The sequence below is a fragment of the Lathyrus oleraceus genome, chromosome 5 (assembly GCF_024323335.1).
Source record: "Lathyrus oleraceus cultivar Zhongwan6 chromosome 5, CAAS_Psat_ZW6_1.0, whole genome shotgun sequence".
Taxonomy (NCBI): Eukaryota; Viridiplantae; Streptophyta; class Magnoliopsida; order Fabales; family Fabaceae; genus Lathyrus; species Lathyrus oleraceus.
In genome coordinates, this window is record NC_066583.1 from 340795396 (window position 1) to 340812073 (window position 16678).

At 27.8% G+C, this 16678-nt stretch overlaps 1 protein-coding gene across 1 annotated transcript; it reads right to left on the bottom strand.

Moving 5' to 3' along the window:
• Nucleotides 1-609: 609 nt before the first annotated feature.
• LOC127080561 (uncharacterized) lies at nucleotides 610-15117 on the bottom strand. Its single transcript, XM_051020878.1, has 7 exons — nucleotides 15002-15117; nucleotides 1989-2058; nucleotides 1607-1692; nucleotides 1314-1496; nucleotides 1126-1216; nucleotides 918-1044; nucleotides 610-816 (listed from the first exon to the last, which is right to left on the bottom strand). The coding sequence occupies exons 1-7, from the start codon at nucleotides 15115-15117 to the stop codon at nucleotides 719-721; spliced, it is 771 nt and encodes a 256-aa protein (XP_050876835.1). The 3' UTR covers nucleotides 610-718.
• Between the last annotated feature and the right edge of the window lie 1561 nt (nucleotides 15118-16678).

A 16678-nucleotide genomic window follows, 5' to 3' on the forward strand; every position in this document is an offset into this window, starting at 1 on the left:
TCCAATCGAGTGAAAAAGTGGTATGCTTTCCAATATTTTCTCGGCCATTGGCCCAAGGTGGAAAATTGCATACTTTCTATAACACTTTTTGTTAGCTCGCTGAAGGAAGGATAACTCGAACACTTAAAAAGAATAAAAGGAGGGCAGGTAACAATGAAGCGCACTCTTGAAAACACAATATGGCTACTTGAGATAGTCCCGCTCCCTAATCATGTATATGATGAAATAGGTTTCGGCACCCTCTTTGAGGGTTGAATTGAACTTCTGAACTTGAAAATAAACACCTAACTATTTATATAAATTGTACGATGAACTCTTTAAAAAATGACTTATTCACTTGAATTATTATTTTTTCACTCCGACCAAGGTTCTTGTTCCACCACCAATTATAAACATGATTATAGATTATTTTTATAAATTCAAGTCAACAAATTTACAAAAATTATATCAATTGATTAGCTTAAGTAAATAATTTTGAACATACTTCGACAAAAGTATCTTTATGGAATAATTGTTCTCAATTATTTAACTTTTAAGTTATTTCATAAATCAAGATCATTTATGAAGGTTATAAATTCATCATCTCATATTTCCTTATGAATCTATAAATATTCATAATGATAGAGACTTTTATTATATTATTTAATAGTTTACATAATAACTGAATCCTTATTCATATCATAATATTTATATACAAACTGCTACATTAAGTTGCATTTCATTTGCCTCCATTCTTCTTCCTGATGAACTCTACGTCAGTTGCCTCCTTGGATAATTTCATCTGCTCCAATTTATCGGTTATCGTATCCATCTCAACTGAATAATTTCATCAAATCACAAACAAAATTGTAACTTCAATTTATTTTTAAATAGTAAGTTATTATAATGATTATTGAGGAAAAGGGATAGTAAATTACCATTTAGAACCTCCCCATTTGAATTGACTTCAAATAATGTGTGTTCCAAAGTGTTAATTTCAGACTTAATAACAGAATTAAAGTTTGTGTAAACCTCAGTCTTTGGAATTTCTTTACCTATTATATCCTGCATAGTTAAAGAGTTATTAGCACGAAAATTTAAAATTTTGAGAAATAATTAAATATGGATGAAATATCATGAGATTACCGCTAATGTATTTTGTTTGTCTTCCAGATTTTCGATGCGACCATTCTTTCTCTTCAGATAGGTTTTGGCGTATCCTCGATTTTGTAAACGTCTACAAGCCAGAAAAAAACATAGATTATGAAAAATATGAGTATGCAAAAACCTTTTGAATGATATTTAAAATTTAAAATTTGCAAACCCAAACTCACATTCTAGTCTCACGATCTAGAATTAGATCATCTCCATGAGGATTTGGGACCCCATTTTCAGCAGCAGGCATGACATTGACCATATTAGGCAAAGAGACATTAGTCATATTTTCATGTTGTGGCAACCTTTGATTATCCATTATGTTAGAGCTTGATGATTGTTCCATGATTTCTTCAAAGCATCTATAAAAAAATTAAAACAATTAGAATAAGGAAATTAAATCTCAATTTTAAAACTCAGAAAACATAATTGTCTTAGACTTGTTAGATTTTGATGATCTATATGTACTTACAATGATAAGAAGATAGTAAAGATAGACAAAGATGAGTACTCAAATGAGGATTTTATCCAACTTATATAGAGGAAACATACTCTTTGCTAAAGCAATATTTTACATTTACAATTAATTGTTTTAAATATATTTTTCTTTTTATTATATTTATATCCAAAAAGGCAATTAAAAATGACAATGTACATTAATTAAGGATTTTTTTTATATATATTTCTAGGAAAAAAAGCCTAATAATACAAGTTAAAATATTAAATAATTAAAGTATTTTTAATAGCAATTATATAAAATATATAAAGAATAAGGTCGATAATTATTTATATTAAAATTAAAATTCATTTATTCCACGTCACTTCAATAGTATCTGAATTCAATCAAGATTTACAATCTTTTGTCTAATAGGATGTACAAATGTAGTTTGGTACTTAATATCTTTACCGAAGAAAAGAAGAATCCTATAAACAAAGAGACATTTGTCGAAAATTATAAATTGAATATATTAATTTTTAATATTTTTTAAAGGACCTCTAATATATATTTTGTTAAAGTGTAACTTTAATATTTTTAATAAAATTATTAAATATATTTGTTTTTTATTATAACAAAATTTATATTGTATGTAATATGCACTACTATAAATAATATATTTCATGACAAATTTTCACGTAAGTCAATGAAAATCTGAGGCCAAATGACCTGAAACGCGTGATTTTTTAAAAGTTTAATCTTATCTCTCGATTTTGTAGAAAATCGTCAGGTTATGTAACTCAAAACTTGAGGTTCGATTCCTAACTTCTGCAAATTTATTCTTTACTTAGAATTAAAGTTTTGTCATTATTGTATAAATATCTTATACCTTGGATTTTCAGAAAACTCACATTAAAAGTTGATTAATATTTTATTTGAATGCAGTTTTTACTTCTGTTTCATTCTCTCGTTTTTTCTAAAAATCTAGGTGTAAACTCTAAATAATATTTTACTCATTCATCGGAATGTTAAATTTCATTCACTTTTTACGCCCAAGCAGTTTTATTCGACCAAAACACCATTATTACAAAGGAGGAAGGAAACTCGAACCTTAAATAACTAAAACACTCTCCATGGAGGAAGGAAACTCGAACCTTAAACCAACATTTTTTTGCTATGTTAAACTCCCTCCATGTTGTTGTTGTTGATGTATTTGTAATAATAGTAGTAGTAGTTGTTGTTGTTATTGTTGTCGTTATTGTTATTGTTATTGTTGTTGTTATTGTTTTTGTAGTTATCATTATTGTTATTGTCATGATTTTTAGACTTAGGGTATAATATAGTGTTATTTTTCCGATATTTGTATTTGGTGTTGTTTATTATTATTGTTTTTGCCATGGGTTTTGAAACTTAGGGTATAATGTAATTTGTTTTAAGGTATTTGTAGTAGGGGTATTTATGGTTCATGAACTGCCCTGAATCAAACTACATTTATTTTTTAGTTCAGTTTATAATAACCACTTCAATAAAAATCTATTTAACTACTAAAATGGATTCTATTCAATTTAAAACTAGTTTATAATCAATTTGTATTTATAAATTAGTTTATTATCAGTTTGTAATTATAAATCAAATTTTTAATTTATAAATAAAATTTATTTTTGAAAAAAGTATAATTAGTTTGTGCTTTTAAACAATTTTTTTTTAGATGATGGTTGTGGGTGGAGTGGTTGAGGCTTCGGTCTCCCAACACCTTTCTGTCACACTCTCTTCATTTTTTGATTAAAAAAAAATCAGAATTTTTTTTTTGAAAAAATTAATATTTTTTATTTTTCAGAATAAATTATTTTTTTCTACAATTTTTTTTATATATTCAAATGAAATTATTTATCTATATATTTATGAGTATTTTTTTTAATTTTCCAAATAAATTTATTTTATTTTCAAAAAGAAACTTATTTTTTATTTTTTGTAACACTAAATATTTTTTTTCAGATTTTTTTTAAAAATCTGTAATTTATTATTTTTTTTTTTTTTTTAATTTCAAAAATATATTTTTTATTTTTCATAATAAAAAATATTTTATAATTTTCAATTTTTTTTGTTTTAAATCTCAATAGTTTTTCTTCTGCTTTTTATTAAAAGCTTATTTTTATAATTAAACCTGTTTAATTTGAATTAGAATTGTTTGAATTAAATGGTTCAATGCATTAACCATTTAAGTGGTTCAATTTTTTTATGGTGCAATGCAATTCAGTTTAGTACTATAGTTTGGTTAACCATATTTTTGCACACCCCTAATTTGTAGTTGTTGTTGTTTATTGTTATTGTTTTTGTCATGATTTTTGAAACTTAGGGTATAATGTAGTATTGTTTTTCAGGTATTTATAATTATTGTTGTATTATTTTCAAATGTTCATTTTTATTTTATTTTCAGAAGTTGTATGTTATTATAGATCGTAGTTGGATGAGAGGCAGTAGATTAAGTAAAGAGTATGAAAATGAAGTGATTCAATTTCTTGAATTCACGGGAAAAAACCTTCCTAACGATAATGAGATTTTTTGGTGTCATTGTAAAATTTTACAAAATATGCAAACACATCAAAGGGATGATATATTCAATCATTGTGATTATGATGTAATCTTTCAAAATTACACAAAATAGTTATGACATGGTTAATTGACAAAAAAAAGACCTACATTACATAGAATTGAAGATGATGAACTTATGAATGATACTCTAGAAGATATGATTCATGATATTGGAATAAATTCTTTTAAGAAAGCCCATGTGGAAGATACTTTGAAAAGTGGCATGGAAGAGTCGTTATATGTGGATGCAATTTTTTTACAAGATGTCACCCGTGTTAAGACTATTTAATCTTAATGCAATATGTGGTTGGACAGATAAAAGTTTTAATGAATTGCTTGAATTGTTGTAAGAAATGCTTCCAGAAGGTAACACATTGTCGAACTATAGTTATATGACCAAGAAGATATTGTGTCTAATGGGTTTAGACTATGTCAAAATACATGCTTGTCGTAATGATTGTATATTATACAGGAAATAGTATGAAAACTTGAAGGAGTGTCCTAGGTGTGGGGGTCACACTACAAGAAGAAGTACAATGGTGTTAAAGATGATGATGATGTAGCTAAAAAAGGTGTTCATTCCAAGATGATGTGGTACCTACTGATAACTCAAAGGTTTAAGAGACTGTTTTCTAATGTAAATGACACAAAGAATACTAGATGACATGCAGATGAAAGATTATGTGATGGAAAAATTCGTCATGTAGCTGATTCATTACAATTGAAGAAAATTGATAAGTTGTTTCCAGATTTTGTCCTTGAGCCAAGGAACCTTGAGTTTGGAATTGCCACCGGCGAAATGAATATGTTTGGTAATTGAGTACTAGCTATACTTCATGGCATGTTCTTCTCATAATTTACAATTTGTCTTTGTGATTGTGCATGAAGCACAAATATATGATGTTATCAATGATGATTTAGAGTCCAAAATAACTACGTAACGACATAGATGTTTATTTAATGCCATTGATTGAAGATTTAAGAATATTATGGGAGGAAGGCGTTGATATTAATGATGCATATACATGTGATAACCTTAAGCTGCATGCCATATTGTTTTTAAATCAATGACTTTCATGCATATATGGTGATTTATATGGGTATAACATAAAGGGACCTAAAACGCGTCTAATATGTGAAGATGGTACATGCTTCCTCCCAATAAAAAAAAGGAAAAAACACGATTTACCTTGGACATCAATTTTTTTAAGACCTAATCATCCATATTGTAGATTGATGAAGCCTTTTAATGGAAAATAAGAGTTTGATATCGCTCCAAAGCCCTTAATCGGGAAGGAAGTTTATAAAAGACAACAACACATTAATGTTGTCTTTGGAAAGAAACGAAAAGGGCCCATGGATAAAAAATATAGGAAAAAAAGGGTGATGTTCTTTGAACTTCCATATTGATCTAGCCTCTATGTAAGACATTGTCTTGATGTCATGCATGTGGAGAAAAATATATGTGATGGTTTAATTGAAACACTTCTAAACATTAAAGGAATGACAAAAGATAATAAGAAATCCTGTGAAGATTTGATGGTGATGGGTATACGATAAGAGTTATCCCGAAAAAATATAAGAAATATAACATATTTTCCCCCTGCATGTCACACTATGTCTAAAAAAGGAAAACAAAGTTTTTGCGATTGTTTCCAGGGTAATCAGCAATTGTGAAGAAATTGTGTCATTGAATGATCTCAAATTAGTTGGTTGAAAATTTCATGATTGTCATGTCTTAATGCAATAACTTCTATCAATGACATTCTACCAAAAAATGCAAGGGTAACTATAACCTGACTATGCTTAATTTGCAATGATACATGTAATGAAGTCATTGAAACTAGAAATTTAGATGAGTTAGAACATGAAGTTGCAATGATCTTGTGTCAATTATATATGATTTTCCATCCATCATTTTTTGACATTATGCTTCACTTAATTGTTCATCTAGTACGGGATAATAGAGTTTATGGTCCAGTTTATTTACAGTGGATCTATCTGATACAATGATACACGAAGATATTTAAAGGATATACAAAAAATCATGATTGTCCCGAAGCTTCGATCGTTGAACTGTACATCATCGAAGAAGCCATTGAGTTTTGTACAAACTATTTGTCAGAAGCAAACTCTATAGGAATTCCTGAGTCTCGTCATGATGGACGATATGATGGTATATGTATTCATGGTTTAAATCTTAAGACATTTGATCGAGACATAGTTCTTCAAGCACATTTTCATATATTGAATAACCTTAGTGAAAATCAACCTTACATGACCATTTAGAAATGTGTTATCAAGGAAAAATTTCTCCGGATGAGTGAAAAAATATTGTTGACAGAACATAACAAAAATTTCATAACTTGATTTAATAAAAGAGTTTCTAAAGAGAGTATTGCATTGAAGACAATTAAATGAATGTCACATATGCTAAGTACATGTATACAACACAACAATGTCTCCTATAACCGATATTTTATGGTTATAGCTAGATAGTGGAGTCGCTTAGGACCGATGCTAGCTAAAGAAGACAATACAATAGTGTTGCTAATGACCACCGCTACATAAATTGTAGTGTCGATAATAGCCGATGTTACACCTAAACATGCATGTTCTATATCGTCGGATTGTGTTTTAGCGTCCCTTTAGCATTTCCTAAGCTGGTGCTAAATTTAGCACCAGCTCAACACTACATTTTGCTACCAAATTTACGTTTCCGTTCCGACCACGACGCAAGGCCGATGCTACATCACCTTAGGGTCGGCTTTTTGTCTTTTAGCGAGGACTTCTGACCGACGCCAATGTGTAGATTTCTTGTTGTGTAAATATGACTACTCCATTGAATTAACTATTCTAAAATTTAGCTCCACATTATATTCCTTTTTAAAAATTTTTAAAAGGTCAAATAAAACAAAACATTTTTACTCCAACTACGTTCCAAGAAAAATTGAACTTTAAAAAGCTACCATCAAATGACTGCAATCTCCAAAATATCCACATTGTCAATAAAGAAAAAACACTTAAAAAAACACTTGTTGGTGTTTACAATTGATGATTATGATCGAACTGAGCCCAGGTTCAATGCAGATGAAGACAATTGTTGGTGTTTACAATTTATGGTTCACTGGTACCCTTCATGTTTCATTCATCATGTCGCAGGTCACGTTCATTAGAAGATGAAGGGAGTTATTAGAAATAAAGAAATTAGAATATTCACCATATTTGTCTTATACTTCACCAAATCATGAAATTTCTGCATGTTTATTTGAATATTTCCCAATTGTTTAGATGAATAAATACATCATCTTCAGATTTTTCAAACAAACCAACATTTAGCAAAGAGAGAGAAAAGTTATCTCGAATGCAAAGTTAGCGATTGTTGTAATTTTGTACCATGTTACCTTGTCTGTAATAAAGAATGATAACAATAACAAGAAATTAAATTTTCAAATTTGAAACAAAGGGTTTTGGAAAAAAGAAAAAGAATAAGAGAAACAATAATGAAGAACTAGCGAGGAGAGAGAAGAATAGCTTACCCATTTGTAAAAAGAGAGACAAAATATTTTGTGTTGTGCTAGGTGCGATAGCCAAAGAAAAGAAGATTGAGCGACAAACATAAAGAGAAAGAAACTCAGAGCACTTGGAGTTCCATCTCAGACAAAAGAGGATTCATGTTTTTCTATTCTTTCTTGTTTTTATTTTGTATTTTCTACTATTACTTTTTGTTGTTGTAATTTTTAAGAGTAACTTTTATACAATAGTATGTTATCATTAGTTTTCTTCTTTTAACTTTTAATAATTTATATTCTTTGTTAATAGTGTATAATTTTAAATTTTGTAATAACTTTTGTTGAGAATTTTTGTGTGTGTATGAATGCAAAATGAGTGGGAAGTCAAAAATATTGATTAACTATATCTAAAGTCTAGAGATAGTGGATAACGTTTAAAATATATTTAATTGAAACAATCTTATTTATTCATGAATTATCGACGGCTAAACCATGTGTAATTAGAATTTTTCGACGACAAAATGGTTGTTGGTAAAATTTGTGATATTCCGATGACAAAATGGTCGCCAGTAAAGTTTGTGGGTAATATCAGTTTTTCTTGTAGTGTAATTGTTGAAGATGAAGAAGTGAATTCAAGAATCTTGGAAGAATCTTTAGTAACTTCATCTAGGATTTCTTTTGACTAAGGAAGAAAAGTTAATTACGATAGACTTTTTTGAAAGAACATTTTTTGGGGACGAATGATCCTTAAAAGATTTATCATCTCTTAATGTAGAAACAACATAAAGAAGAATATATGAAGAAGATGCGGAGGTTTCATCCAGTGGAATATTTGAAAGAAGAAGTTAGGAAGAAGTCCTAACCAGTAATATCTTTAGAAACTCAAAATAATGGAAAAAACTAGAAGAATCAATCTCTAGTAGAATCTTCAAAGATCCTTCAACTAACAAAGAATTTGTCTTCAAGACCGTTTGGTGTGATGCTTAGTCGATAATGCAGTCAGAGTTGATAATTTATCATCAGATTGTACATTACATGAAAAGCTTTGTTTAGTTAGGGAATTTTGCCATGGGTAAAACCCCTCACTAAAAAAAACAACGTTGCTTGGGGTTAAACCCCTCACAACACTCAAAATATGAAAACAAAATTATATAAAACAAAATCATGGGGTGACCTGTCACAATCATGGAAGAATTTTTTATTTATTTAAAAATTGCACTTTGTTAGAGGTCACCCCTCGTAAACAAAAAATAGTGCCAAAATGGACTGACAAATGTTATCATTTGCAAGGGGATACCCCTCACCAATCATATCCATTCAGCTAGCAAGGGGATACTCCTCACCAATTGTAAATGTTAAGTCAAATCATACACTTATTATACATGTTAAAGCCTGCTACATGCTGAAAAATATCTACAACACGTCATAATTTCTGAGGGGCAGCTCCTCGTAAAATGTTATCCACTTTGTCCACGTGGGGTAGCCCCTCACAATATTCTTCACATTTTGTACACTTCTGAATATATAATTAATTTACAAGGGGTTGTCCCTCGCAAATTATGACCCTTATATGCTTTGTGAGGATGCCCCTCACCATTTGTCAACAATAAATAAGCAATTGCCTCCCTTCTTTTCCATACTCTTTTTTCTCTCTCATTTTTCTTGTCTACAACACTCTTCTTCTCTCTCACAGCAAAAACAACTCAACTTTCTTCTATCTTTCACAACAAAAACTACTCTTGTTAATTTAAACATTCAATTTCTTCTTCTTTAAAATTCTACCATTCTGAAATGAGGGAAATATAAAAGTTTTATTATAATTTCTATTCATTTATAATTTAATTCACTAATTAATTTATTATTTTTTGATTTTCTGTGTTTCATGTATATGTTAATTCCTTAAGTTTCATCAATAGAGAGCTTTAAATTAAAGTGGGCAGGATTCTGATTTGTTCATACAAGGTACACATATATTTTTTCTTTTTTAAGATTTTAGGTGTATTTGACATTGATCTGTGTTGTATTTGGTGTGATATATATATATATATATATATATATATATATATATATATATATATATATATATATATATATATATATATATATATATATATATATATATATATATATATATATATTGTTTATATTATTTAGTATATAAATATGTGTATGTTGTATATATGTACTGTTTATATTATTTAACATATAAAATGTATATGTTGTTTATATAATTTAGTATATAAATATAAAAAATAATATTGTTTATATATTTTGTTTTATATAAATTTGTAATATTAGTTTAAAAAACATATTACATATTTTTATAAAAGAATAGATTTTAAAAAACAGATTATATTTTATTATTATTTAGAAAATATATAATAGATTTTAGTAATATATTTATAGAAAATATGAATTAAGTATTATAGAAAACAAATTATATTTTAATATATACTTAGAAAGCATGTAAATTTGTAAGAAAAAGTATATATTTATTTTGAAAACATTAAATATATATTTGATATTTTATAAAAGAATATTTATAGAATAAGTTTAAGAAACATATTATATATTTTTAATAAAAGAATAAATTTTATATTAATATACACTTTTTATTTAAAAAGTACGAATTAAATCATAAAAGTATATAATTTGTAATATATTTAGAAAGTATGCACTTTTTAGAAAGTATATAATTTGTAATACAGTTTTGTAATATATTAATATACACTTTTTATTTAGTTATGTATATATTTAGTTAAACGATATTGTTTATATATTTTGTTGTTAATACATTTTTAAAGTTAATTTAAGAAACAAATTATATATTTTTATTAAAGAATAGATTATATATTAATATACACTTTTAATTTAGAAATATAATATATTTTGGTAATATACTTATAGAAAATATGAATTAAATTATAAATGTATATAATTTGTAAGTTAAAATATATTTGTAAAGTATGTAAATTTGTAAGAAAAAATTATATATATGTTTTTGAAAACATTAAATATGTATTAAATATATGTATTATATGATAGGTTAGTGGAAAACATTAAATATCTTTAAATAGAATAATAATTAAATTTAGTAAAGAATATGATTTAATTATGAATATATGTTAGTTATATGATATGTTAGTTAGAAACATAATATATTTATATGTTTGTTGATAGGTCAATTTCCCTTTTCTTAAATTTAAATTTGAACATGAACAACGTTGCACATGTACAATATGAAATATCACTTGTAGAAAGATGGTTTTAGGCCAAATTATTTGGTGTGGTATTCTAATGGATGAATACCGCTAGAGATGAATAGAGAGGCTTCAAACAATAAAACACATGTTGGACCTAAGATAAATATAGAGGCATCAAGCAGTTAATCACAGTTGTAAGGCCATGAATAATTTAATCTCATTGGTGATATGGTCATTGATGCATTATGGGTGAAAGTGACTTATGAATAACCTCAAGATTTTGATGTGGATGAGCTCTCGAACGAGAAAGCACAAAAGTTTTATCAATTATTTAAAGAAATAAATATACCACTATTTGAGGGGTCTTTTGACTCCAAGTTATCCATGTGTGTGAGACTCTTGGCTACGAAGTCAAATTGGAATGCTACTCATGGGAAAGAAAACATGCCTACAAGTTATTATGATGAGAAGAGGATGATGTCGAAGTTAAGACTAGAAGTAAAAAAGATTGATTGTTGGATTGGAGATTGCATCTTGTTTTATGATAATGAGTTTGGTACAAATGACTGGGGACAGGAGGAATGTAAGTTTTGTAAGAATCTGAGGTATTTATTTCGCTGTAAAGGCGTTGATCGAAAGCAAAAATGAGTTGGAGTGAAGTCCATATTCTATCTGCCAATAATACATAGATTACAAAGAATGTTTGCATTAATTCATAGTGCAAGCCAAATGACATGGCATCATACAAATACCACTAGTTCAGGCATGATGCGACATCCATCTTATGGCGAGGCATTGAAACACTTTGATAAAGTACATCAAGATTTTGCAGCATAACCCATAAATGACATGCTCAGATTATGCTTAGATGGTTCTACTTCGTCTATCCAATCGTCAACAATTGCCTATTCTTGTTGGCCATTTATTGTTACCCCGTACAAAATCCCTCATGAGACGTGCTTGACTAAACCTTACATGTTTTTGACATGCCTCATTCCAGGACCGTCGAGTCCAAAGGTGGGAATAGATGTTTATTTAAAACCTTTAATTGATGATTTGAAGAAGTTGTGGATTGGAGAATGGACTTATGACGTTTCTCGGAAACAAAAATTTAATATGTGAGTTACTTTGATGTGGACAATTAACGAATTTCCTGCATATGGCATGTTGTCTGGTTGGGGTACACATGGTAAAATGGGATGTCCGTGTTGCATGGGACACATAAAAGTGTTTATTTTGGAAATAAGTGGGAAAAGTTTGTGGTTTGACTGTCACCGTAAGTTCTTACCTATAAACACAGTGTTTCCCGATATCACAGAATCAAGATATGTGATACTGTTATAATTTTGATCAGAAATTCAATACGAATTCTCCGAACATAAATCAATCACACAACGCCTCACCGTTTCACTCGTGTTTCCCGTAGTGTTTCTTTGTGGATCTGAACCGGAGTTCTAGATACTAACTATTGGTGTATAAGGTGATAAAGATGAATAATGGGACAAGAGAAGAAAGAATAATAACAAACTTTCACTACTCAAAATTGATTACAAATGATTGCACATACACAATTACACAGATTGCAAAATGGAATAAAAGATAATAATGTGGTATTCATATTCATACTGCTATGTGCATATGTTCAGGGAGATGATAAAAGAAAGGTTAAAAACTCTCTAGAAAGTGGTTAATTTCAAGGTATTTATTGTTTGATAAGAATTTTAAGTTTGATTACATATAAATTATTGCTTTGAATTGAAAATAGTGTCCTCTATTTTCATTTTACCCTTTTAGATATTTTGTTAGATGCATTAGATTTGACTGATTTTTGACTTTTTATTTGTGTAGGAAGCAGTTTGAAGGTACTTTCCAAATCAGTGTTAACCCATTGATCACCTTCATTTTTTAACGTTGATTAATATTTTCTTTATATAAGTCCTACAAATATGTAATTACTATTAACTAGGATATATGATTAAACTTTGAACTATTCCTTTTCTTTTGTACCACTTTTAGGGTTCTACATGCTATTTATTAGCCGGTCTTGATAGTTGAATAACAGAGAGATTTTCTTAATGTCTAGCATAGTGGTACGAACAGTTTTTGTACTTGTAAATCATTTTGTATTTTGTTTGAAATAATAATTTAGATTAGCTACTTACTTTGTTTTCTATTTTGACGTATAAATGTGAGATGTAAGTGTGACCATACTAGATGGCTTTCTATACCAATATTAGAATCCCTGAATTTTTTAGTGTATTTACAAGTCTCACATGGTATTAGTATGGAAGTTTTTCTTTAATTAAATGGTTAAATCCCCATTTGTTGAAATATACATTTCAATGTTTTTTTTAACATTCTTTAGAAAATAAGCTTAGGCGTGTGTTAAAATTGAAACCTCTAACAACCAATACACATGTATATAAATGTATAAGTGTCTTCAGAAATAATATGAGTTGTAATATATGTTTTGTTTCTGAATAAATTTATATTTTAAAAAGTATTAATTTGATTATGTTTTTTTTCTAAATAATGATGTTTGTGGCGGTTTAAACTTCCATTATTTTCAATAAAAACCATAATTAAAACAACAATTAAAACATAGTTTATTCCTAAACCTTCATTATTAAGCTAGCGAGGTTATCTTTATGAAGTTTTTTAAAATATATTTTTTTGTTAATTTTGGCGACTTAAACAACCACATTCGTGCAAATTTAGTCGTCGTAATTAATGCATTATTTTTATAGTGAATGTATAATTTTGGTATATATAGTTTTGTTTCACAAATGTGTAATTTAGTTCAGTTTCAAAAAATATACTTTAATTTTTTGTTTAAAAAAATACACATTATAATGAAAATTCTGTAAATTTTAAAAAAAATGTTTTTAAAAACAAGGGACTTCCTTTAGGTTGCAACTCTCAACCGAGGTAAAAACCCTTATGTTAACACATATTACCTTGGATAATAGAAGCTATTGAGAGAAAAAGTTGAGTTTTTCACCACAATTTTAAGTGCAACAAAGAGTAAAAGTGGGACGTTTTTAATTTTGAAAATACAAAAATGTTGTTGTTGATAATCAAATTCATGGTCAGTGCAACTTTTTCTTTCAGTTGACACGTCTAATCGAGTGAAAAAGTCGTGCGCTTTCCAACTTTTCTCCTTGGCCATTGGCCAGAGGTGAAAAATTGCATACTTTCCATAACACTATTGGTTATCTTGCTCATCCAACCGATATAAAATTCTTTTTTCAACTGATGTAAAAATCCTTTTTAATAGTAGTTTTTTTAATAGAAAATCAAAAACTATATATTAATAAAAATAAAGTGAACTAAACCAAAAAAATTATACCAAACAGAAACGCCCAATGCCAAAAATAAAATTGCACAAAGAGGGAAACCCAGCTAAACAGAGAAACACCAAACAAAAAAAATCAACCACCCATCAAACCACAGCCACTAATAAGAAAAAACAAACCACTCAACCAATTGATCTAAACATCAGGTACATAAGACCACGAGAGTGAGCAAGCTGAAAGAGGAGTACTCGAACACCTTAAAAATAAAATAAAAGGAGAACAATTGACAATCCAACACACTCTTGAAAACCCAGCCACTTGAGCGAGTCTCGCTCCCAATCATGTATATGATGAACAAGGGTTTTGCCACCCTCTTTAAAGGTGACATTTATCATGGGTCAGCCTCTTTTTTCCCATCATGGATAAGTGATGTTTTTAGTCATTGATATATTATTATTTAATTTTGATGGTTGAGATCAATTATCAATTACCTATTAATTATTTATTACCAGGTTTTAATTTTTAAGTATTTATTATTTTTATATTAAATAATATATTTATTTAATTTAAAAAATTAAATTTTTTTTATATGTTCATCTTCTTCATCTTTTTTCATGTTCAAACATTCATCTTCTTCATTTTCAAACATTCATCTTCTTCATCTAAATTTCATTGAAAAACACAATAAATTATAACATAAAAAAATTCTCAAAAATGTCAATATTAATCTTCTAAAAATCCAGATTTCAATCCCGGGTATGCTACCATATGAATGTGTGTTGAAATTTTATAGATGAAATTTTGGGTTTGAGATTCATCTTCAAAAACATATCTTCATCTTCAAAACCAGATTCACCATCATTTTCAAACTCAGATTCACCTGCATCTTCATCTTCCATCATCTCTAAAAACTCAAATTCACCAAAATATTCATCTTTTATCATCTCTAAAAACTCAAAATCATTTATCTCATCTTCACTATTTTTTTGATAAATTTTTCCAATTTCAAAAAAAGTTTATATGGTTGGTTTAAAACAATGAGCTTATGGATGAAATTTTGGGTTTGAGGTCTATTTTGGCACAGTTAAGTTTTGTACTTCTTACTTTGTTTATGATACCTTGTAGTAGTGATATTAAACATTGAGATTTGAAATCTAGCTTTTTGACTCAAAGCTTCAAGAAGAAATAGTTTCAAAAAACTCAAATTTAAGAAACTGATGATGATGTAGTAGATGAAGAATCACGATGAATATATATTTTGATTAGTAATGAATAGTAAAATTTTAAAAAATATGAAGATATTAATGATTGATTAAAAAATTTCGAAGAAAAATAATGTTGAATGGTTGATGAGTATTGATTAGTTGGGAAAAATCAAGAATAAAATCAATGATTATTGATTAAATGAAAAAAATTGAAAAAAATAATTATAATTAACTAATATACATTGTAGACCAAGGATCTGGTTCCACCACCAATTATAAATATGATTATAGATTGTTTTTATAAATTCAACTCAAGAAACTTACAAAAATTATATCAATAGATCAGCTCAAATAAATAAATTTGAACATACTTTAACAAAAGTATCTTTATGGAATAATTGTTGTAAATGATTTTAGTTTTAATTATTTCACAAATCAAGATCATTTATGAAGGTTCGAAATTCATTATCTTATATTTCCATTTGAATCCATAAATATTCATAATGATAGAGACTTATTATATTATTTAATAATTTACATAATAATTAAAAGGATTAATTACTATGCACTGTCGTGTAAAAAGATTTACACTGTCGATTCATCACCATCATCCGTTTGCACTACTTTATAGGTTTTTAAAATAAAAGTCAAACTTATTTTAATATCCAACGTCTAAGATTAACTGACGGTGTAAAATTATTTTATACTGTAAGTGTATTTCAATTATATCTATAACTGAATCCTTATTTATATTTATATCATAATATTTATATAAAAACTGCTACATTAAGTTGCATTTCATTTTCCTCCCTTCTTCCTAATGAACTCAGCTTCAGTTGCCTCTTTGGATAATCTCACCTGCTCCAGTGTATTGATCATCTTATCCATCTCAACTGAATAATTTCATCAAATCACAAAAAAAAATTTAACTTCAATTTATTTTTAAACAGTAAGTTATTATAATGTTTATTGAGGAAAAGGAATAACAAATTACCATTTACGACCTCCCCATTTGAATTGACTTGAGATAATGTTTCTTCCAAAGTGTTAATTTTAGACTTAATAACAGAATTAAAGTTTGTGTAAACCTTAGACATTGGAACTTCTTTACATATTATATCCTGCACAGTTAAAGAGTTATTAGCACAATAGAAAATTTAAAATTTTGAGAAATAAACAAATATGGATGAAATATCATGAGATTACAGAGAGTGAATTTTTTTGTCTTCCAAATTTTCGATATGACATTTCTTTTTCTCCCGATGGATTTTGGAGTATCCTCGATTTAGTAAACTTCTAC